The sequence below is a fragment of the Python bivittatus genome, unplaced genomic scaffold (assembly GCF_059951505.1).
Source record: "Python bivittatus isolate LINGU-HERP-01145 unplaced genomic scaffold, Pbiv_v1 ctg000440_np1212, whole genome shotgun sequence".
Taxonomy (NCBI): Eukaryota; Metazoa; Chordata; class Lepidosauria; order Squamata; family Pythonidae; genus Python; species Python bivittatus.
In genome coordinates, this window is record NW_028277063.1 from 6,796,142 (window position 1) to 6,820,996 (window position 24,855).

Genomic DNA, 24,855 nt, shown 5'->3' on the forward strand with positions numbered 1-24,855 from the left:
GCACTGGAACTAAACTACACCTATTAAGTATGCTGATAAATGGAATGGTTTTAGCACACGTTCATTTTGTCTTTATGTAAAACAAATAGGGATTTCCTAATAGGAGCCACAAAGTATAAAACCTATTATACTTTGTCACCTATTATTTTGGAGGCAAAAATCAGGTGGTCAGTACTGGTAGAAACAGCAAGGCACATATTGCCTGTTTCATACTGTTTGGGCGTGTCCTCTTCTCTGGTCAACCGTGCCTGCTGCCATTCTGTTGCTGTCTCCCGAAAAAGCTGGACACAGCAGCACTCTGCTAGTGATTTGTCAGAATTATGCAGTAGTACTAAGCTGGCAATGCTGGGCTTTAACTTTATGATTTTTACCAGGTTAGCACAAGGATGAAATCACCTAATAACAGAATGATGGGATCAATGTACTTTTTGCCCCTTTGCTAGTCAAACAGCATAGAGGAATCTGGTCAAACAGCATTTATTGCCTATTTAAGGAAAAGGAAAGAGAGCAATGGACAATCCTAGATAAAAATGCTGCTTGTAACTCAGCTTCCTCAGCGACTTTTTAACTTCAGCTTGGGTTATAGCATAAGAGTACAGGAGGAGGAAGCCTACAGATGAGGGACACTATCCTGTAACCAGATTGTCCCCCCAAACCCCTACTTCCTCTTGTACCATGACTGGTGGATGTTTTTCCTACTAGCTGCTGATATGCAGAAGAGGAAAAACAGTAAAGCCAGAAAAATCAGCTGACTGCTTTGGTTGTCATGCGTTGCATACATAAAATCAAAATGGTGCCATTCAGTGAGCCAGAACAGATGCCATAGAGGCAGGACAATGATTGGCAATGGTGGCAGCAAATTTCATGCTGGTACAGGGTTTTTTTGCTGACTGAAAGATGAGTAGATAGCATGTTAACTCATCAGTAGGCTCTCAGCTGAGTATGTTAGTCTAAGAGGACACATGCATGCTAATCATATCCTAATTGAAGCTCAGTAAAGTAGACTGAACAAGCTTCCAGAAAAGCACATTTTTATCAATCACCAGTCACCTTTTTCTCTACCCAGTAAGAACAGGGCATCTCATGTAACCTGACTGCAAAGTCCTGAAAACAAGTGAGACACAGTAGATATGGGCAGCTAATAAGCTTTAGAATTTATCAAAGGCGTGTGCTCAGTTTACAGTCACTTCTCTGAAGATCTGTATTTTCAAGATTTCCTTCAGTTAAACAAAACTGAAATGGCTTTCCTTGTCTATTTGGCTTGGGTTTAAATAACGTATCTCCTTTCGGTCTTTTTTTTTTTCTTTATGGAGTTGTACTTTATAGTCAAGTCATGTTTTTAAAAAAGAAACAGACCAATAAGTGGAAATTCTGAATGCTTTTATTGTCATGACTTACAGCTGCCACCTTTGTAAAACCCCAGAATGAAAGATTATTCAGTCCCGATTCCCAAGCCCACAAATGGCAGCAAATCTCTGGGACACAAACAGAAGGGGACAAAACTTAAAAAAGCAATGTGTACAGAATGTATTTAATCAAATTCATATAAAAGTAGGATGCCTTTTCTCTTAAATGGTGAGACAGTATGATCTGCTTTCTACTGATTGCCAGCAAATACTATTCTTAAGTCCTGAAGGCAAGAACTGGTATCTCAAAAACAGCATTATATATGACTCAAGCAGACAAAACGTACGCACAGCGAAGCATCCATACAAATCTTGCCTCTCCTTTGCTAGACTGAGCTTGGTCATAACCCAGTGCCTCTGAGCATACTGACCTCTAGCATAATGCTAATGGCAGGAACCCCTTCAGTACCAAAAAAGGGCCTAAACAAACCAGCAAATAAATACAGTTCCCCCATCAGCTCTGACACTTTTGCTCAGATGCCAGAGAGTCCTCGAATAAGCTTAACAAATTTTTTGGCTCAAAAGTGGAGCAATGATTTGAGCATTGAGGTAAAACTGATTCCCATTCATCTTCTGCATCATCATATGCTAGTGTGTGCTGCAAGCTATTCACAGGTAACAAGTCTGATGAAGTGGGGCTGTTGTATGGGGACTCCAGACTAACGCAACTAAGGTTGGGACTTCCCGGGAGTGCAAAAGACCTGCAAACAACCAAAATAAACAAATAAACAAGGAAGTAGTTACGGAAACCTCACAACTTAGCAAGGAAGAAACTAAGACATTTGGCTTCTTCACAATCTAAGCGCTTGAGAAAGCCTCAAGGTTCAAAATACTGTACTTTATCTTTTACTGTAGAGGTGAAAGCATGTAATAGAAGTGTTAGCCCAGTGCTATATAGTTGCTCCCTGGCTGAGTCATCAAGCATTCTGAACATTATTTTGTATCTTCAGTTTGCAGGCAACTCTGCAAAAACCTCTAGAAGTTTAGTTACTGGCTGGTTTTACATACAATAAGCCTTAGTTTAATTAACAGGAGTTTACTGAATACATTACATTTGCTGGATTTGCACAATCCACTAAACCAAAACAAACCACATTATAGCTTAGCGAGTTGTATGAACACAACTATTTCCTTATAGTATCACTTCAATAACAGCTCACCTGTTTTTCCTGCAACTAGTCTGTTGAGGTGAGGGATGCCGTGGTGTGGAGGTGCTTCCTGTACATGGGCATATGGTCAGCAGAGGGGAACCAGGTTGTCTAAAGAAAAGCAAATAGGAGGTTTTACTATCAGGCCTAGCAGAAACCTGACAAAGGTATGTTGAAGAATGGGTGGGGAATCCAGACCAACACATAGAACAAATGAATGCACAACATGTTTGAACAAGTAGGTTGGGTTAGTCATTTGCTCCCTCTTCTCCCTTTCAGTTCATCATATAACCTCTATACATATAACAGACCTGTTCTTTCTGTCCTTCAAGGAAAAAACAAAGACTGTTAGTCATTCACCTCCAAAAGGTGGATTCCAAGCCAGAAATAATTTGAATTATCGGGGGTTGATAATTCTTTTTTGATAGAGCAGTTGGCCACCCTTAACAATTAAAAAAGATGAGAATAATTTTGTTAGAGAAAAAACGGGATGAGTACTTTAAACTGAATCAGATTTTCTTAATGGTTAGACAATAATTGACAACTGACAGCACTTTTCATAAGCTACAGAAACATTTCTTAATAATTAGAGAAAATATCAAAGAAGGAGTGATACAAATTCTCATATGAAAAACAATTGGATAAGTTTACTAATGCCATAAGTTGGCTTCAGGTTTGTGGTAGGTGTTCTAGAGAATCATTACAACAGCTGTAAAAAGCATTTGGAGAATACTGCTGCTTGGAGTACAGGTAGTCCCCGGGTTAAGAACGCCCAGTTTAAGGACGACCCATAGTTAAGAATGGAGTCTATTGTAGCCAAATTCAAGTTAAATATATAATGGTTTGCGTTAATTACACTACTATTTATACAGCATTATACAATAATACTGTTCCAGCTGACATACAGATTTGACTTAAGGACAGACCTTGGGAATGGAACTTGTTCTTAAACTGGGGACTACCTGTATTGAGGCAGTTTCTCAAAGACTTGGTGCAATCAATTTGAAGCTCTTCCTTGGTTGCCAATTATGCTCCGGGCAGCAAGTTTGGAAGGGCACTTCACAAAGTGCTTCTTCAAACACTTTGCACAATCCTAATCACTGTCCCCTATTTTGGGTTTTAGAGATTGCTAAAACCAGAGACAAGGTAACTGCATGTGGTTGAAGTATTAGGGGATTAAAAAGTTCTAAAAAAGGACTGGTCAATGGAATTTGCTTCATGTTACTAATTCATCAATTCCAGTGTCAGAAAGGAACTTTTCCAGTGGATTCTTGAGAAGCTTATTTGTCTTTCAAACTAGACAAGCAGTTCACTGACCTCAAACACTGGGATTCACCTACCACAATTTTTAATGTTAAACAGCAAATTCTGAGACAGGGCACTTGCTTGTGTTCACTTTCTACTTCTACCATGTTTTGAGCTAGGTAGATGATGGAAGAGGGAATGTGCCTCTCTCCCTCCAACTTACTTATCTGAGGACTGCAGCTCCACAGGGCAAGTGTGGTTATGTCGTTCACTTATCTCTGAGAGCTCAAATACATCCTCACCAAGGGTCTCTTCATCACCCTCATCTTCTTCGCCCCAGTCACTAGAGAGACTGCTGTTTTCTAGTGGAAGGAGGAAGGGTGAATGTGGTGGTGTGACTGGAACAGTCTGATGCCAAAAGAGCAACCAATGAGCTGGACTGCACAGAGCTCCCCAGAGCCACTGCATGAACCTGAGGAGAGTCTGGAATGAGCAGGAGGAAAGAATCAAACACTTGAGAGAGATCAGCAAGCAGAATATACAGAAAACAACTGTGAATTATATCCTAAATTTGACAATAAAACTGAGACTAGGAAAGGGTTCTAGCATTAAATGACAATGAACATTTGATATAAATCAGTGACAATTTTGTAGTAATAGGTGTCAAAGAATTCCAAGGACTCAGGGAGAAATATATAGAGCTAGTTCAGTCTCATTCAATCACAAGCAAAGGTACCTAACAATTTATTAAGACCCTTGGGTTAAAAGAACAGAAAAGAAATGAAAGGGATGGCTATAGTTATAAGAAAAAGAGTGCTCTGACAGCACTGTGGTGTATGTATGTATGTATGTATGTATTTTACTAATAAGGTTTATCAATCCATTTTGAAACAAAAATACATAAAAATGAACAATCAGCAGAGTATGTGCTTAAAGGTTGCTTTAGAATTAGGACTATAATGATATTTGGCTAAATTCATGTTCACCTTGTACATGGAGACTCCCTGCTGGATCCCAGATTGTGCTAACAACATCAGTTTTCGCCACCTCTCAGTTTTCTGCATGAGACTAGAATTAAGCAGCATCTCCACTGAGGGCCGGAGAAGATGATTAGGTTCCAACATGGCAACCAGAAGTTTTCGCAGCTCGACAGAGAGACCTGAAATGGATAGAAAGGGTCAGTCGCCTACCTTTAATTGTGTGGCATATTGAATTTTTCACATCACTAGCTTCTTCACTTGACCATTCTGGCTTTGATAGATGCTTTTCAATTTGCCTGCTTCCCAAAAAGATTGCCAGCAGAATCCTTGCACTGTAGATATTACATGCAGAGATGTCCCCTTTGCTGCTGCTCACCTGCAGTGAATTCAGGGGGCAGATAACCCTGTCGAAGCTGCTGCCAGCCTTCACCTCCATTGGGGAGCTCCATATTACAGGCAATTTCTAGGATAGTTATGCCAAGGCTGGGAGGACAGAAAGACATAGATCAAGTAACTGAAGCAAGCAGCACTATTAAACCACATCATTGATTTTTAACACCCATTGTTAGCTACCTTTGAGGCAGAGGAGCAAAAACTATGATAGTGGCCATTCCTGGCACTAGGAAACCTAGCTCCCCACCTTCCCATCACACTCCACACCTGAAGACATCAGCAGCCTTGGTATATTCTCCACGGAGCAACTCCGGGGCCATGTAGCGTGGATCCCCTTCTTGAGCATCATTCAGATCCCCAGAGTCCAACTCCAGCATTAGGCCAAAGTCTCCCAGCTTACAGACATTGGTAGATGATAGGAAGATGTTAGCTGGCTTGACATCCATGTGTAGAAGGTTATGATCATGTAAATGGCGCAGTCCTTGAAGCAAATCCCAGAGGAAGGCCTGAACTTGCCATTCGGACAGGGGCCCATACTCCTCACAGTACTGCAACAGGGTGCCAGGGCACAACTCTGTCTGGATGTACAGTTGTCCACGCTCCTCCCAGGCCTGTACAAAGCTCACACAGTTGGGATGGTGCCCCACATGTTCATGCTTGCGCACCTCAGCCAATTTGCGCTGCCTGTCACCCTCACCCCGGAAAGGCTCCACAGAGCGCTTTACTGCATACAACTGACCATCTTCACGAGACCGTACCTATAAGAGAGAATGGGGAGGATCCTGGCCAGTCCATGGAAGTGCTTCAACTTAAGAATCCTACCTAATAATCCTAACATCCAAGTGAGGAGTGGTACTGTTCTCTCCCAAGAATATCAATTTTTGTGACAAGTAAGTAATGTTTATATCATGTAAGTAGGCTGCAAATATGTGTACTGTTTGTTCTAATTGCTAAGGCAGCCAAAGTTAAACCACAAGTATTTAAAATACTGTAGTTTGAAATGCAAAAAATTTTACAAGAACATTTTAAACAAACTACTATACAAATTACACTAAAATATAGGAAATTATCTGCTGTGCCTAACCAAAAGTTCAATTTGTTTCTTTGAGTTGTCTGCTACATGCTTCAAGGAGTTTTACAAGTTGAGTATGATGCCAATACATTTATTCCAGACTCCACATAGCACTGCAGAATATGGAATTTCCATTTAACTGTCCCAACTAAATCCCAGTGATAAATATAGTCTCCATTAATTTCTGTAATCTTATTTTAAGCTATTAATCATCACTACCTGATGATGCCTTACCTTGTATACTTCCCCAAAAGATCCTCGTCCCAAACAGCTGAGTTTCTGGAAACACTGCCTGAAAAACAGCTCTCTTTTAGAGGCATCATACAGATGACTATGTAGAGGTGATTGCTGCTTGTGTGAGCCATGGAAGGAAACACTGCGTGGCTGGAGCTTGGTCCAAGGCTGCAGACGGCGGTCAGAGAAAATTCGGCTCACAGTTAATGTGCTCTTGTGGCGTGGCCGTGGAGGAAGGGTATAACTGAGTGGTTGGCGGGCCCTTTTGATTGAAAAACTGCATTCTGCTTCCCTGAAGAAGGCAGGCACTGGCAGAGGAGTATGGCTCAATTGAGATTCAGCCCCTGAACAGTCAAGAGGTACCGGCATATCTGAAAGCAGAAAGTATAATCACTAAGATTATGCAATAGCTTCCTTTACAGCCTAAATCATAAAGCAGCAAGTTTTGGTGCTAGGCTATAGAGGACTTTCCTTCAGGTTCATCAGTCATAAAAACTGGATATAAGCTGTGGTTAGATACTTTTCCCCATATTTAACCTAACTGAAATAACACAGATCATGACATACATTGAGTTTAAACCGTCTTTTCATACAATGCAATAGCATATTAAAGAGATATACTTTATTATAGTCAGTGACCATTACTGAAAAGAAAACAACAACAAAAAACAATAAAATGTAATAAGCATCCTTAAGTTTATAACTTTAACTCATATGAATGTAGGTAAGTAAATATATTTAACATAAAATTATAAACCCCATAGAGCTAATATAAATAACTAAACTTATAACGCCTATTAGCTAGGTATCTGCTTTGTTTACTTCTTTACAATGTTTGGTTAGATGCACTTAAAAGGCTAAATAGAAGGAATAAGGTAAGCAGTAGCATATTCAGAAACATTACAGCCTGAAAGACCTCTAGTGATCTTATGGCAGAAACAAACGCTTCTTTATTTCTAGCTTACAATTCTGGAAACAAAAAACCTTTAATTTGATGTTAATCATTTCTATATTTTTCAGTTCTTTTTACAGTAAGGTTCTCTTTATGTTTGTCCTTAAAAAAAAACCTTATCAATCAAAAGCTTTAGTAACACCCATGCTTTCCAATCAGCACTAGATTTCCATCTGAGAAAATCAATGCCCCGTGGTCAGCTGTCTCCAAACCCTGGCCATTTGAGGAGTATTTCAGGGAAGACGCATTTCATCTATCTGCTGCAGTTGCCCAGGATCCATCAATAACAGTGATGAAGTTTCTTAGTGATTCCTGATAAGCCACGTGACATTCAAATGAAACTGACAAATCTGGAATCTGATTCTCTAGAGGCACTCAAATTAAAGTAAACACAACTGTCAGCAGAAGCACAAACTGAACAAACAGTAAATGGAGCACCAGTTGGAAAATATAAAGAGTTTCAAAGTATTGATCTATGCCAGCAGTTCCTTGCTTACATAATCCATCATAAGGCACTTGAATTTAAAAAACAACACAGAAGCAATCTTATATATGCTTTTGTTATATGCAAATATAAGATTGCTTCTCTGGGAGTAAACTATACTGAAAATAGTAGGGATTACTTCAGAATAAAGATTATAGGATGCACTGTATGGCCGCTTGTTCAATATGGCAACTATAATTTTGTATAATGCTTTATTTAAAGGACACAAACTATATCTCTACAATGTTCAGAGCATCAGACTAAGAGTAGGACGACTTCAAATGTGGTTACGAAGCTGGTTCTGTTCTGCATATTGTGGAGTAAATCTCACCAAAATATTGTAACCAGCAGGGTCCAATGATCATTTTTAGGCAAGAAAGTGATCACTGGACTCCACCCAGAGTAAAGTAAAATGTTACAAAGCTTTTATAGACATTAAAATAGGCATTTGCAAGAAGCAACTGAGTTAGAAGAAATACTTTTATAACAGAATTACAGATTGGGGGGGGGGTCATTTCAGTTCCTGAATGCTCAGCTCTCCCTCAAAACTAGTCTGTACTAGTTCTGCATCTTACTTTGTAATCCAGCCTATGTTACTCACTCGCTTAGAGATAATGGGTCTGGTCTATAGATTTTCCACATTATACCCATCCCTCTTCTCTTCTTTTCAAACTTTTTTTTAACGGAAAGTCTTAACAACAGTAAGAATGAATACAAACTGAAGTACAGGTAGTCCTTCCTTAATGACCACAACTGGGACTGGGATTTAGGTTGCTAAGCAATGTGGTTAAGTGAATTATCATGTGACTGCTCCGCTTAGTGACTGCAATCCTGGCAGTCCAGGTTGCCACCATTAAGTAAATGCACCAGTTGTTAGGCGAGGCAACTTCCTGCCAGCTTCCCACAATCAAGTCAGTGGGGAAGCCAGCAGGAAGTTGCAAGACCCAGGAACAGCTGGGTGGGGGAGGGAGGGAGGGAGAGCGTAAGTGGGAGAGTTGGTGAGGGGGTACAGGGGTACGCTGTGGGTCGGGTCTGCAAAGGCCTCAGAATTGCTTTGATTTTCAACCCCAGAGTCGAGGGGCTTCTGAAGCCTCTCCACTCTGGCTGAAAATCCTGCTTGGATTTCAGCACGGAGCTTTTTCAGCCAGCCCTCAGAGATGAGAGGGAGTCCTCTTGGCAGGCAGCAGGGGCTTGCAACTGCCAAGTGCCCTGTGATCACTATTTTCAATCTTCTCTGCCAGCTTCCCCAGAAAGTCAGTGGGGAAGCCAGCAGGGAAGGTCACAGGCTACTGCTGAGAGGACTTCCTCTCAATTGGGGGCTGGTTAAAAAAGCTCCGTGCCAAAATCCTGCTTGGATTTTGGCATGGAGCTTTTTCAGCCAGCCCCCAGGAACTAGAGAGAGCAGTGGGAAGAAGGGGGAAAAAAAGGCTGCTTTCAGCTCTCTTTCCCTTCTTCCCAGCGCAAAGCCAGCCCCATAGGGCCCAGCAGCTAGGCCAGGTATGCCTCGTCAGCAGCAGGAGCAAGACAGAAGTGAAGGTTAGCTGGGGTGACAGAGCGCAGGGCGGCAGGGGGCCAAAAGGGCAGATATGAGGGGTGAGATAGGTGGGTGGCGGGAGTTGAAGTGCCCCTGTGGTTTTAAGTGCGGGCAGCTACCAAGCACCTGAATTTTGATCATGTGGCTGTGGGGGCACTGCAATGGTCGTAATTTCGGGCACAGGTTGTAAATCCATTTTTTCAGTGCCATTGTAATTTCAAATGGTCGCTGAACAAATGGTTGTTAAGCAAGGACTACCTGTAGGATGAGAAAGAAGAAAGGGAAAGGGAGAAATAAAAGGAAACGCTAAAAGTGCAGGTATGGTATCCAAATATAAAATAATGGTCTGCTACTACAGTGAAACCACATTTACACAAGTGGGCATAAGCATAATATGTTGATAATATTCCAGGATTCCATTGTCAGAAGGGATTTTACCTCCAAGATTGCGCCATTTATTAGATGGACCCCAATCTTTATGACAGTAACATTACAGATGAAGTTTCCCGTAAAACGTTTCACTCCATTACACATACCAATATAGGGAAAGATATTGTGCAGTTAAACTTTGAGGCATTGCCTCCTACTTTTCCCAGGTATTGTTTTCTGAGAGCTGGAGAGATCTAACATTTCACTAGGTTCTAAGGGATAAACAAGCTTGGAACTCCCTCCAAGAGAGTAGACTGGCATGTGTGAACAAAGCCAGCAGTTAGCAGCATTTACCCAGATTGCATATTGTAACTATATTTTTAAAAAGGTAGTTCCTGCCACAATCAAAAACACACTAAGCAAAGTAGCAGACAGTGCTGTTATTTCTCATTTCTGCTGCTGATTACCCAGTTGCATGGCTGCAAGTTTTTCATTAGGTGGCTTAAGGCTTACACTAGCAGACGGAGCAGGTGCTTTCTTAAGATGAGATTGATTAACCCAGTGGGACAGGCCCTGGCTCTTGGCATCCATAGGTAGGTATTAATAGGTACTGTACTTGATATGGATCCTTCCACCTCAGACTCAGGAATGTCTTTGGTGTAGTGCAACAAGAATCCAGCCCACAGATTCAACTTGGAGTATTTCAACCCAAATGGTAATGCACAATTGCTATTGCTTGTTTTGGGCCTGAAAAACAGTGATCAAACCTTTTAAAGAGGATATCACAGATTCATTTTCCAGATGAGGATTACCCTTCTTTTGTGCCACATTTAATGATGTCTTCGTAGGCCTTCCTTTTATGATTTCATGAGGAATCAACCCTAATGACCATCTGGGTGTATTCCTCAAGATCATTAGAGCTGGAAGTAAAACATTTGGCCATGAGTATCCTGAGTGATTTTAACCAACCCATTCTTCAAGACTCCATTCAATATTTTTGACACACATAACATGTAGCTTTGGATAATCTTCCTCAATAAATAAATGAACAAGTATAATGATTTTGATACATTCATTTAATTGATTTTATCTACTTTTAGGACTTGTGTGGAAAATAGATCACATTTTAGGTCATATTTCTGCAGAAATTCAAAAGGGTTTGCAAACCTTTAAGCACCACTGTATATACCTGAAATGTTACATGTAATTTTATCCTGAATTTCCTGGGTCTGTATGAAGTGATGGAAAGAGCGAAGCTTCCCAGATCAGTAAATTTTCTTGGTATGTGAATGTGCATGTTCCACCAGCTAGATTTGGGATTTGGCACAAAGGATACCTAAGAGTACTGTACATGCCTCCATCATGCTTCTCATCACTAAACCTTTTAGCTAGCCTCCCCGATCAATCTCCATGCTCTAAATTCCTCCTCTTGCAGCAATTCTTCATTTGCTCTGCCTTTTCCCTGACGTCGTCCTACTGTCATTCCCTCAACCTCATACAAGGGGAAAAGACAGTGCACATACCTGAAATATCTTTGGGCTAAATCTCCAAAGGCAGAGCCTATGTAATACCAGCTTTAAGTTGGGGATATAATTTGATCCCACTCTTGATTCCTTTTTTACTTTTAACTTTCCCCTTAGTTTTCTTCATTCTTGCACTTACATAAACAGCTTCTCAGACTTCTAAAATGAGAATCCTTTCTTTGATATGCTTCTCCTTCCGACAGACCATAAGAATCATAGACTTCATTTTTCCCTCTAAGTATTTTTATGACCTCTAAGATGGAAGATTGTATCCATGTCCAAAGAATTGATTTTTGGAAATTACACTTCCGATTCTGACTTGGTCCAAGAATGCCATTTAAAGAGGTATTTAACAGACTGTTTTCCATGTTTATCAAGCATAAACTTTACTGGTCATTTTTCAGTTCTTTTCAACTGAACCCTTTTGGCCTATCTTGCCTCTCAACCTTATTCATTAACCTCATGCAGCCCACTGAGCACATTTTGCAGTCAGCCACCTTGCTTTTCAACTCTATCTGGCAGGCAGACTGGAACGTTAAACAGACAGCCAAGGTTGGAAGCAGTACTTAAAACACAGGGAATAAACTTTCACAAAATTCAACAAAGCAAATGCAGCCAGATTAAAGACAATTAAATAAATATTTTCCTATTCCAACATCTTGGAACTATGCTGGGTTCTCTGCTGAGCCAGTCTCCTTGGCTATTTCTAATCAGGTGTAGACAGGAGTATCTTGGACTGCTGTGAAAAAACTAAGAAAACTGCACACTTAATGCAGCAGCACCTGTCTCCAAAGTTCCACTCCTGATCCTTGGACTTCCTGTCCTGCCAACTATGCCAAGAAACTGTGGTGGAAATCTCCCCAAAATATTAGAGGTTCTAACAGTAAGTTTATTGGGCAATAAAAGTGCAGTGATTACTGGATTCCACCTACACTAAAGTTAGTTATGTGGCTTTCCTTATACTTTGGCCCACGTGACTAACTCACGTAGAGATAATGGGGTCTGGTCTATAGATTTTTCCAGAACATTAACTTATTCTCTGATCATAGGTCAAGCCTATGATATTTAAGCCTCAATTATTTTACAGAGTTCTAATGCACATAAAACTGAATGCCTATGTATAGGGAAAAGAACAAACTTCTTGAAAGAGTTAAATAAAAGTGTAACTAGCAAATTATTCATTCAATAAATAATTTATTCCCCTTTGAAAAAACATTGTATCCAACACACCCACAGAGAAAGAATCTACTTCCTCACCGATAACACATCAGGTGAAAAGGGAACATTTGTTTCTCCAATCCTAATATAGTACAGCCTTAAGCATTTGAAGCTTTTCTGCTTTCCTACATGATTCTACCCATCTCCTTTACTGTCAGGCTCAGTCCAAGAACAGCAAGGAAACAGTTCATCCAAAATCAGTTCTTTTATTGCTTATCTTGCCAGACTAAATCTATACTACTGCACCTAATGGATATACCCTGGGAGATTCTAGGGAGTAGCTATCCTGAACCTCTTACACTTCCCACACTCCAGTTCTAGCCTGTGTTGTCTTTTGTCTCCCTGCCCTTCCTGCAATGCACCTCCTCCTTCCTGATAACCTTGCTCCATATTGCAATCCACCACATCATCCCCCACTTCGTAGATACCTTCCATCAGTTACTGCCAATATGCTTGGAACTAATTCTTCCCAATGCCTCCAGCTATATTCACACAACATGCTACCCCATGGTTAATTCTGATTTATTGAACAAATTCAACTGCCTGGGTTTACATAACACAATCAAAACTAGCAACACTGGCTTGATTCACAAAACACACTAGCCTAAAATATGGTTGGCTAATTTGTGGCTCAGTGTATTATGTGAACCTTTAGACTCTTAAGTCACCTTTTTCTGCAAGTCACTTCTCAAAACTATTTTCCACGAAACCGTAATCTCCTTTAATCCCAAACTCTAATATAACTAAAGGTAAGTAAGCATAACTGAAATATGCATATTCTCCACCACCCATTCTTAATTTGCCTTTCCTTCTTCTAATGTTCCTCTTGTACTTATTTCTAGATTATAAACATCTTTGGGAAGGCAACTGCACTCTTACAATTTGTGGTGGTACACAAAGGCAAAATTACCCTTGAGCTGAGCAAAACTCTTGATGACTACATGGATTCATCCATGCAGTTTTTTGTTTTTTTAGTAATAGTTCAAAGTGGTTTTCCATTGCCTCTTTCCAGGATGATGATTATCCAATCTAACCAACAACTCTAGTACTACCTAGTAGCCTCGCATCTAAACACTAACTAGGGCCACTGCTGCTTAGTTTCCAAGCCTTGACAAGGTCAGGCAAGTGCTGCCATCTGCCAAAACATAGAGAGAAATCCTGCTAGGTATAATACCCCAATAGTAACTTTCACCATTCTGGCCTCTTTTTGTTAAAGTATTGGACAAAAATCTCTACATCCTAGCTATTTAGACAATTAGCCAGGGATGGTGAAAGGTGTCATCTGGAGGTCTGGATGACACCAAGTTGAAAAAGGCTAACATACAGGGAGGAACATAGATAATGTGACTTACATAACAGAGCTGAATTCCTAAAGCTAGGGTAGCCTCCAGTTCCTGCCATCTGGAGCCAGCTTGGCTATGGCTCTACTTGAAAGAGACAATGGGAACTGGAACCCACACCTAATTAGAGGGGCACAGAAATTATATTGTTGGAGTGGCATTATCTGCATACGTAGGGTGGACAAGCTGCACTCCCTATTTATTTTGTCCTTTTTTCTTCCAGGAACTCAAGGATAACTTCCACCAATTCTTTCCCACAACAAACCTGAGAGGTAGGTTAAGCTGAGAGAATAACTGTCCCAAAGCCACTCACTGAGTTTCCTTGGCTGAGGAGAGACGTGAACCTGGGTCGTCCTAATTTAACCACAGCACGACACCAGCCCCTTCACCAACCTGCCCCCTTCCCCTTCACTATCACAGCCACGGGCTATACTTTCTCCCCAGAGCATTTGGCAGAGTGTGTGCACCTTTCCCCATCAGAGGTTGGCACGGGCGTAGTCAGCTCTACGAACCGGTTCCCTTCCCCCGTGGAAAGACTTCGAGGATTCTCCTACCTCTTCCAAATCTTTCTCCGTCCCAATCCCCTCTGAGTCGCGAGACAAGAAAGCTCGGGTTCTCCGTGAGTTCCCAGAGGCAGGAACCCAGTTTCCCTCAGTCCGGCCACCTCCTGCCCCTCCTCTGAGGCGCGCCAAGCCTCCTAGAAGACACCTAACGCTCCGCGCTCGCGCCAAAATTCCAAACGGCCTCGCCCACTTCCGCCTTCTACGTCATAATCGCGACGGGCGCGCACACCCACACACCGCGCTCGAAAAAGCACCAACAAAAAGACTCGGGGGCGTGCAGCGAGCGCCCTTGCCCGCCCGCGCGCTTGGCGACCGAATTCCGCTTTTCTCTCCCATTTCCAACGCCACCCGTCGTGGGTCGCGTCACGTACTTAAAAGTAATCAAGACCTGACAAAAAGCTTACAGGAGGCGGAATGTAGAAAGAGTCTTGAGATTCAATTTCCTTGTTTCATTTCCCTCCCGCATCTCCTTAAAAGACGGTTGTTTTACCTCAGCGCCATTATTCTGGTACTGTATTGTGTATCATCTGTCGCGCAAATCGGAGCTCTAACATCTCGGCTGGAAAACTCAGGACGATCATAGAATGGCAGCAAAAAGCTGGAGGTTATGTATCATGCGTACTTTTGTGGCCTAAATACAGTAGCCTTAGGTGAGAGATAAATGTTTGTCATCCTCAAACTGTGGTCTATGGAGAAACTTTAATAAAATGTTTATGAGTTCCTTGCTCAAAGTCAGTTTGAAAAGTGAAGCTTTAGGCTCCTCTGTTCCTTCCATTTTTGTTTCATTAGAGCTTTTATTTCATCTATAAAGAATATAATGAAAAAAATCTAGAAGTCTCCACAGTCTTTATGCTATGGCACCATGAAATCTGTTGTCACTGGGAAAAAAAGATCCATTCGTATCAGTGGGATTTAGGATTGTGCTATTAATTTTTAAAATCGCTATTATTTATTTCTAAAATATATTGTCTACAGTATAGCAGACACTCTTGGATTGATAACAGTTTATATGAATGAAAAAGAAACAGCAGTTGACAGCTGCTAAGCAGCTGATACAAAATTAACATATATTATAGCACAGGGTATAGAAATTAAGAATAATAAAAAGAAACCTAGAGAATATCCTATGCCTCTTTTGGCATTTTTAAGATAGTTTGCAAACTAAGTAAAGTTTGAGATTAAGGTGCTGGATTAGAAACAGTGAGCTCAAATCCTCTCTTCAACATGAAAGCCAGCTGGGTGACTTTGGACTAGTTGCTCTCCCTCAGTCCAATCCACCTCGCAGGGTAGTTGTTGTGGGGAAAATAGTAGGCAGGAGCACACACCCCTTTGTGTTGTACAGAATAAAGGATATATAACATATAATATAAAAACCACCTGTCCCAGTTTTTTTTTTACTTTTTATTTATTTTATTTATGTTATTTCTATAGCCCATCTCAATCTGAGTTACTCTAGTTTAGGCAGCTAGACATGCTTTTTTGTCACCTATTCTTTGCTTTTCAGAAATAATTTATTTTCACACTACGATCTGAACACTTATTTTGGAAGATAAAGAAGATCTTACAAACTTGTAAGATCGTGTCCTATATCAGTAATTCAGAAAAAATCTGAAATGATATTTCAGATCAGGAAATTTTACCATTTCTTCTAATCTTACTCCACCCAAGTTTGATATCATAAAACACAGTCTGTGGCAGAAAATGATAAACTGACTTGTTTATTAAAAGAAAAATCAAATAATTACCTTAAGGAATGGAAACCATTGATGGACTATTTGCAAAATGCAGGCGGGGCAAAGCTTACATGGGGATTTGAAGATTAGATTATAAATGTAATGGGATATGTTTTGACAAAAGAATTATTCCTACTTAATGCATTAAAAACTAGCACCTATGACACTCTTATTATTATTAAGACCAGAGATAGATTGGAAGCTATCTATTTTTCATATCTTTCTTCTTTTTCTTTTACTTTATCTCACGTTTTCTTTTTCTTTTCTTTATAATTTGTATTTTCCATTTTCTTTTTGATTTCTAACTTTTAACTTTGTAATTTTAAAATTTCAATAAAATATTAATAAAACACAGTCTGCAAAAAGTCCTACAAAACTTTTGAAAAAAATATTAAAAGTTTGCAACCTAGTGGACTAAAGTAGCTGCAAACATTTACTATACTATTTCACTTCAAAATTTTATTTTTCTAGATTGTTCTCTTCCATAATTATCTCAGTTGTTATGTCAGTTGTCTGCAAAATCTTTCCTTTTGTGCGGGGTGGCTCATAGTGATAAACTGAGTTGGTGTAAGCAATATAAATGTGTATATAAATGTATCTTTCCAGTGTTGAATGACAAGTCTCCTAGCAAGAAGAAAGGCATGGGATATCTATTTGTGTTGTCAAGCCATCAATTGCCATATAATAGGAATATTGATCAAAAGAATATAGCTGTCTGAAAATATTAAACCCTGTCTCAGACTCAATAACAGTTTTAGGACATTACAAAAACCTGTTTTAATGAAGTATTACTTTCATTGCATCTCCAAAAACACGATGATTTACTGATTCCTTTCCTATACAAATACAGCGGGGTACAATAAGTACGAAATATTATTTTTGTGAATAAGCTGTAATCTAGATCTATTGAAATTTTTGATACAGAGGTTAAGACAGTTTCCTATTGTTTAGATGAAGTAGGGTCTCCAATCCCTTGTTAAAATTTGCATATCAAATTGATTTATCCATAACAAAGACTAATTATGGGTTTGTTGATCTCATAAGATTCAGTGATCACTTCTAATCATTTAGGTGTCTCTGAAGCTGAAGATGCTAATGGTCCAAGATGGCAATAGATATAAATATTGCCAGTGGCCAGCAACAGGCAAATAATATTTATCCTTTAATGTAAGAAATGATACAAACTTATATAATAATTGATCTTAAGTAAAGATCCCAACATCCATCCATATTTTCAGTATAACAACTTATTTTCTAAATCAATGTCTAGATTATCCTATAGCATCAATTTAGCATGAGAAAAAGGATCAAAATGCCATGTTCAGAAATAATATACTATATCACATCTATCATCTAGAAGATGTTGGGGAAATTAAGCAGTAAGCTTTTAGTCTGATAAGATATATTTATATATTTATGGAAACTCACAGCAATGGAAGGATATTTAAATGGGATTTTTGAGAAATACTGTACATAAATAATACAAGGCTAGTTTTTGTGATCAAGGATACCACAAATATGCAAGACATTGAGAATGGTGGATTTATTTTTACGTGAAAAGACATTGGTGTCTGGGCCTCCAGAAACATAATTAAATGAAAAACATCTCTAGACAGCTTCCTAATTTGTTGAATTCATAAGGTATGTCTTGGGGAAAAAAAACAAAAGCATTTTCTAGCTTCTCACATTCTTTATGTAGTACTGGTCACAGACATACTATGAGCTCTTGGAAAATATGGTTGTCCAAAGCTTTAAAAACTAACATGCAATGTTCTTCATTCTTTTTTAAAATGAAACATTTCTAATGACAAAATAAACTACACAGAAGGAAAAAGACACAATCATTTATATGGGAAAACTTAGTTGTTGGTCTTCAAAATTAGCACCAAAGATTGTCCAGATGCCAGATCTTGCTATAAGAAGTTCCATAGAGCAGTATTGTCTTTCAGCATTTTCCAGAAGGGCAGCGAACTAGAAAGGAGAGTGAAGATAAAGGCAGCCATTATTTCATATTCCAGCATTGCCATTTACAGAGACTGACTGCAAGACAGCATGAGATGGTTTTGGAAATGTCTGTCCCATTCCCCAAATGATTAGCTAGGAAGCCACTTTCCCAACATTCAAAAATTATTCACCTTCCTTGTATATCTTCCTCAAACCACATAATAACCCAGCACAGTTTTTTTTAAAAAACCAAAATAGCCAAAAGCACAAATACAATATTGTTTTAAACAGGTAGGTAGGTAATAATATATTTGTCATTACTTCCTTCAAATGATGCTGAAACCTATAACTGTAAGTATGTTCAGATTTCTGTTAGGGATCTCTAATCCTTTTCATATAAGCTGAAATCCCAGAGCCTTCATGAAAGACAATGATTGGGTTAACACAATATGCTGTTATGGTTTGTTTTAACCATGGTTTGTTGATTATGTCACAGTGGCTAGGTTCACACATGGTCTGCAAGCCACAACAGTTCACCCACAAGATAAATAAAAAAAAACATGGCTTGTGAACCTAGCAAATGTTTAGATATAACTACTGATAATTTTGTGGAACTTTTAATTTTACAGAAATGCCTAGAAATGTGGACAAATATACATGTTCTGGTTGATGCAGGTATGAAGGTGAGCAGAAAATCAGCATAACAGAAGATATGTACAGGCAGTCCTCACTTAATGACCACAACTGGGAGTGGAATCTCAATTGTTGAGGGAAGTGGTCATTAAGTGAGATGCCCATGTGACTGCTTCGCTCAACAATTGCAATCCAGACACTCCCGGTTGTGGTTGTTAAGTGATCTCCTGGGTCATAAAGCAGACGGAGTGAAAGGGCTGCCTGCTGAAGGATTTCAGCTCCACATGGAGCTGAAATCCTCCCAGCAGGCAGCCTTTTCACTCTCAAACATTCCTGCAGCCCATCAAAGGGTTTGCCCTCCCCTCTGCGCACAGAGGGGAAATCCTTTGCAGGGCTGGAGGAATGGAGCTCAGATCTTCAGGATTTGAGCTTTGTTCCTGCAGACTGCAGAATGATTTCAGCTCCCCTCCATCCCCTCCGCTTGCAGGCTTCTCTGCTACCTTCTCCATTGACTTTCTGGGGAAGCTGGCAGAGAAGACTGCAAATGGCATCACATGATCACGGGGTGCTTGGCATCAGGTCGTAAATGTGAACCAATTGCCAAGCACCCAAAATGCGGCCACGTGACTGTGGGGGTGGGTGGGGGCGGTGCAACATTTTACGATGGTCAGAAGTGCTTTACAGGCCATAAAGCACTCCTTCTGAGGCTGTCATAAATTTGAACCATCGCTAAATGAATGGTCCTTAAGCAAGGACTACCTGTATTTCACCTTTTTTATCTTACCTCTATAGCCATTTCCCAGGTATCCATTCATTCCATACTTTGATTCTTTCCCTCCTAAAGCCAAAGAAAAAAAGATACCAAAAGAGTTAACTCTGGACAATGCATTCTTCTGTTCCTCTTACATCATATTCTTGTTTGACAACACTTTTTTATATAATCTTAAGCAAAAATTTTACCATTTAATAAACTTTAATGTGAACAAATTTTACCATTGTTTCATATCTGCATGTGTGCAAACTACAGAACTCCAAAAGATGAATCCAGACAACCTAATCATACTGATAGCCTTTCCCAACATGTATCTGATCATAGCAGAAACATGTCCTGGAAGCATCTTTTTTTCTGTTATGTCTCTGTAAAGTTGCCATCATCTCATCCCCCAACCCATGATAAACTGAAGCCATCTTTAGCTGTAACAGGGTTAAAGTATTTTCTGCTTCCGTCCAAGGGTAGCCTCAAGGTGTACCAAATATATTAAACTTTGCCACTAATTCCCATGGAGGGAAGTCAGAGGACTGGTGGTGTCTGGGAACAAGAAACATGATAGAGATTGGCAGGATGCCAGAATAGTTTTCTGCCAACCCCTGGATGGGTAGACAGCTTTTCAATTTATCTTGGGAAAAGTCCATTAGAACTGATAAGAGGTCTGCCTGTTTTCCCTACTCTTCATCAGATGATCTACCAGCTAAGCAACCTGGTGTTTTCTTTATTTGTTGTTTAAAGCCACTGTTTGCTGAATGGGGGCGCAAGGCTATGCCAGCAATTTCTTTCTCTCTTTTGTGTGGAATGATGAGGGGATTTTGTTGCTGCAGGATGGTCTTTCTTCCATCCCACAGGCAATCTTCAGGGATCTGTTCATAGTGCCTGTCAGCAGGTACTGTTTTGTTAAGAATGTATTTTTCCTCCCAACAACTGCCTCTATAGCAATGTTCATCCATAGATACAGATGCTGGGAGACTTTGCCGATATGCTGTCTTTTTACCATCGCAATATGGTTTTCAGTGCAATAGAAATGAGGCAGGGAGTTCTTCTAGGACCCACAGTAATTTGGGGTAGGGCCCTGATTGCATTTCAAGGTCTGAATCTGCGAAGACAGTTTGCATAGCCATATTCAGAGCAATTTGGTGAGATTGCTGAATGGAAACTGTGCTATGTGGAAATGCCCTAGATACCCTGTTACACTTAAAATAGATCCATTGATTACAAAATTTGAATTCCTCATTATTTTTTAATTTCCCCAAAATAACATGTTAAAATAAGCTTATGATTACAAAAATCCTCCTGTGCAGTGTAATCCAACATAAGTTTCTTGTGTTCAGTGAGGCTTACTCACTGAAAAACTTTCTAACAAATTTTAGAAAGGCCCTGTAAGCCTTGTAACTATTTCAACAGAGTGTACTGGTTTTTGTTATATTTCTCATACTGTCTTTTTAAAAATTTACTATGGTTGCTTTTGCGTACTTTCTTAAAGGTATGATCTACATCAGAAATTATGACTGAGCAGTGGAATGTAAATATAATTGGACTGTAGGAATGAACAAGATTTTTTTTCTGATAAAAGTACAGCTAATTATGATGGACTGCAGTCCAAGGCATGAAGCTTAAGATGGATGCTTTGTTGTGCTAAGAGCAGGGCTAAGTCACTGTGACTCCTGAAATCCTATTTTTTGTTCAGTTAAAAATAATACTTGAAAGGAAAAAAGGATCCTTATAGCAGTTATAACTAGCTAAAACTGCTTATAATGTGGAATAGTATCATCTTGTGGAGAGCCAATAATAGTAGGAAAGCCTTCAAGGAAGAGAACCTGTCTTCAGAAAGCTGTTCCCTCTGGATTTGCCTTCCAGAAAAGCCCAGGGCATTTACAGAGATGTCTGTCCCATGTTCTGGAGCACACAAGGTTTGTATTGGGTACTAGTTCAATCTCCTGGCCACACAGAACTCCCAGTGACATGCCAAGAACAATTTCAAATCTTTTCCAGTCACAGAAGAGTGAGGTGCTTTTAATGGTAGCTTGTCCGCCATCAGATCTGGGTCCTATCACTCACACTTTGGCAACATCCAGATTAGCTGATTGTGAAGTGCTCTATTTAAGGCTGCATTTGAAAGACTGTTTGGAAGCCAATTATTTCTGAACTATCTACCCACACTTTTAATCCAGGAAAAAAAATAGAGCATGGTGCTCTGATTTTGCATTCAGTTTCACCGGCTTTAGTTGGTTGCAGAGTCCAGGATGGCTAGATAGACTTACTTACTTATTATGCCTGAATCTGTAGGAACCTACATGGTTAGAATAGGATATCTTAAGAACTAAGGTAAGCACCAGAGGCTTAGCCCATGTGCTCTGAAATGTGGAAGATAGCTATAAAAAACAGGTCTTCTCAACAATAGTGCTTGGATTAAGAAATACCACTGAATAAATACTTATGCTTCTCTTTAGGTGGCAAACACTTGCTTTTTCCAGAGGGGATTCATACTGATAATCATGGAGCTTCCCTTATGTGGTTACCCTAAAACTTTAAAGTACAATACTTTCTTTAATATTGTGTTATTGGTTGTTATGATTTTTTTTGTTAAATTACCTGGTGGTTCCTTCTGCTTCAAAGAGGTATAAAAATGCTAAAGAACATAGTCCTGAAGCATCTTATATTGAAAGACTCGGAAATTACCCAGAACAGAGTTTGAAAAATTATTGCTTATTCCAAAGATCTGGATGTTCTATTTTTCAGACCAATTACAGTTTCAGGATATTAACAAGTGAGTAAAAAAGATGGGAGAACAAAAATGTGGTGCCACTTACTATATCCTCCTAATGGCTGTCCAGGGCCTAGCAGACCGCCGTATCCTCCTGGTGCTTGCCCTGCAGCAAGAGGGCCATATGCACCTGCCAGACAAAAGAAGAGACAGAATTTACTCACAATGAAGAGGCAGTATAGTCTCTGGTGGTGCTATGAACCTTTTCTCCGCAGTGATCCTTAGCCTAGTTTGGCCGCTGCTCTCTTTATATCAATGTCCTGCTGAGATATTGATGTGCTATTCTGGTTCTTATTACTGCCCTGATAAGCTATTAAAATGTCCTTATTGATAATACTGAGAATATTTGCTGACTGGCTGATGAACAGCCAACGGAATCTCACCTACAATACAGGGACCTCTCCAGAGAATCCAGGGAATGACTGGTGTGGGTCTTCCGGGCTGTGTGGCCATGTTCTGGAAGTTTTGTTTCCTAACGTTTCGTTTCGCCAGCACCTGTGACCGGCATCTTCAGAGGGCAGGAGCACAGACGAGCAGTTCTCTCTGTGCCCAGGGTGATGTGACCCTTTTGTGGGTATTTATAGAGGTCTGAGGGGGGGAAGGGGGATTGGGTGTGTGTGTGGGGGTTACTGAGTGGCTGCTTGTTTTGGTGTCAGAATCTTACACGCAGACTCTGACACCAAAACAAGCATCCACTCGTTAACCCAACCCCCCTAACCCCCCATCCCCCACACACCCCCATCTCCCCCTCAGATCTCTATAAATACCCACAAAAGGGTCACCTCATCCTGGGCACAGAGAGAACTGCTCCTGTCTGTGCTCCTGCCCTCTGAAGATGCCGGTCACAGATGCTGGCGAAATGTTAGGAAACAAAACTTCCAGAACACGGCCACACAGCCCGGAAGACCCACACCAGTCATCGTATTCTGGCCGTGAAAACCTTCGACAAATCCAGGGAATGATTGATCAAAGCTGTTCTGGTCATATAAACACACCCATCTAAAACGGGGGAGGGTAGTGCAAAAAGATGTATTACACACAATGGCTCTGTGTTGGCTTTAGCAGAGTTAGTGTTAAAATCAGCATGTTTAAATCATGGGTTAGGATGAGATAAGGCTAGTATCATGTGATGAAGGGAGAAGATTAAGATTAGAAGGGTCAGAACATTCTAATGCTAATTATATAACTGTTAGCAGGATGGAGACTAAGAGTCTTTTCTGGAGGGTGGGGTGAAGGCTCACACTTAACCTTACCTGCCCCCAGTCCATTAGCTTGAAGGTTTCTACTGTTCAAATATCCTAGTCCATTTCCATTGCCTGCACAGGAGGGAGAAGTAAAAGATGGAAAGAGGAAAATATGCAACATAAAAAAACCACATCAAATGCCTGTCACTATCTTCTCCTCACTCTGTAAATTTTGATCCTTAGAATGCGATCTAAGAAGCACTGTTGATCAGTACTTGCCAATAATGACCTTCTGCCATCTATAAAAGAACCTGTGTTTTAAATCTAAAATAGGAACATGGAAAATCCAGGGGAAGTATATTTCAGTCTCCCAGGATACTCTGCTGGCAATCTGAGAGCTATTATTCAACTGCATCCTGTTCAGGCAATATGTTTCCATGTACAATACAACACTTAATGAGTGGTGAACAAACCGTCCTCTCTGAATGGTCTGGTCGTGCTGTCAACAACAGCTAGTCATCTAAGAGTAAAACAGGATGGTCTGCTGAGGGAAACCTTTATGTAGATACGAAGGTATACTGGTGTGTGTGTAAATATATATATATATTTTAACATTTCTGGCCTTCAAGAGCTGCAATGGGGGTGGGGGTGGAGAATGGCAATGATGCAATGACTGGTAAAATTTGCAGCCCTTTTGGGTGGGAGAGTTTATTTCTTTTAACAGAAAATGGGCACATTAAGCTTAACACAATCATTTCGCTATTTAAATTGTTTGATCTAGTGGTTAAAGGCACCAGGCTAGAAACCAGGAGACTATGAGTTCTAGTCCTGCCTTAGGTATGAAAGCTGGCTGGGTGACTTTGGGCCGATCACTCTCTCTCAGCCCAACTCACCTCGCAGAGTGGTTGTTGTGGGGAAAATGGAAGAAGGAAGGTGTATGTTCGCTGCCTTGAGTTATTAGAATAATAAAGGCAGGATAAAAAAAAACGTGAATTGTATTTTAACAAAGGTGATGTCAAAAGTTGCCAATTTGCTGCTAAATTTGGACATCCAATGCTTGGGGTTGATACCTTCTATCAGCTAGGGGTTCATCCCTGGCTTAATAAACTCAACCTCTTTGGTTTGCAAATCAGGATTTATAGCAGTGTGGTGTGTCAACTTAGGTGATTGCAGTTTATTCAAGAAACCATAATTAAACCATGTCTTAGTACAATAAAAACCCAGTCAATGGATCATTAAAGGCAGAATAGTCTCTCTGGACTTGTTTTAATAGGCTAACCTAACAACTCCTCAGAAATTTGAGGAAGTTGCCCTGGGATAAGGAAGGAAGGGAGGGATGAAGGGAGGGAGGGAGGAGCAGAGAG

The 24,855-nt window shown here is 40.2% G+C and overlaps 2 protein-coding genes across 3 annotated transcripts in view; both read right to left on the reverse strand.

Moving 5' to 3' along the window:
• Positions 1 to 638: 638 nt before the first annotated feature.
• On the reverse strand, positions 639 to 14,643 carry PKMYT1 (protein kinase, membrane associated tyrosine/threonine 1). The gene is made up of 8 exons (XM_007424001.4): positions 14,453 to 14,643; positions 6,479 to 6,849; positions 5,440 to 5,930; positions 5,156 to 5,262; positions 4,786 to 4,958; positions 4,023 to 4,282; positions 2,567 to 2,665; positions 639 to 2,107 (listed from the first exon to the last, which is right to left on the reverse strand). The coding sequence occupies exons 2-8, from the start codon at positions 6,845 to 6,847 to the stop codon at positions 1,861 to 1,863; spliced, it is 1,746 nt and encodes a 581-aa protein (XP_007424063.1). The 5' UTR covers positions 6,848 to 6,849; positions 14,453 to 14,643; the 3' UTR covers positions 639 to 1,860.
• Positions 14,644 to 15,929: 1,286 nt separating this feature from the next.
• The window catches only part of GREP1 (glycine rich extracellular protein 1), a 28,850-nt gene continuing 19,924 nt past the window's right edge, over positions 15,930 to 24,855 (reverse strand). For both annotated transcript variants that reach the window (XM_088142788.1, XM_088142787.1), the window contains 4 exons: positions 23,561 to 23,623; positions 22,354 to 22,437; positions 19,556 to 19,609; positions 15,930 to 18,165 (listed from right to left, as the gene is read on the reverse strand). In XM_088142788.1, coding sequence (XP_087998914.1) covers positions 18,140 to 18,165; positions 19,556 to 19,609; positions 22,354 to 22,437; positions 23,561 to 23,623 — 227 coding nt within the window. In that variant the 3' untranslated portion in view covers positions 15,930 to 18,139. The remainder of the gene's footprint in view (positions 18,166 to 19,555; positions 19,610 to 22,353; positions 22,438 to 23,560; positions 23,624 to 24,855) is intronic.

Bases quoted from the DNA above. Each gene is read 5' to 3' on its own strand.
- PKMYT1 (XM_007424001.4), bottom strand. From the start codon at position 6,847: ATGCCGGTACCTCTTGACTGTTCAGGGGCTGAATCTCAATTGAGCCAT. The intron at 2,666-4,022 runs GTAAGTTGGAGG...GCTTTTCTTTAG, and splicing joins GAGCTGCAGTCCTCAGATAA to ACAACCTGGTTCCCCTCTGC. The intron at 2,108-2,566 runs GTGAGCTGTTAT...GGTTGTTTGCAG, and splicing joins ACTAGTTGCAGGAAAAACAG to GTCTTTTGCACTCCCGGGAA.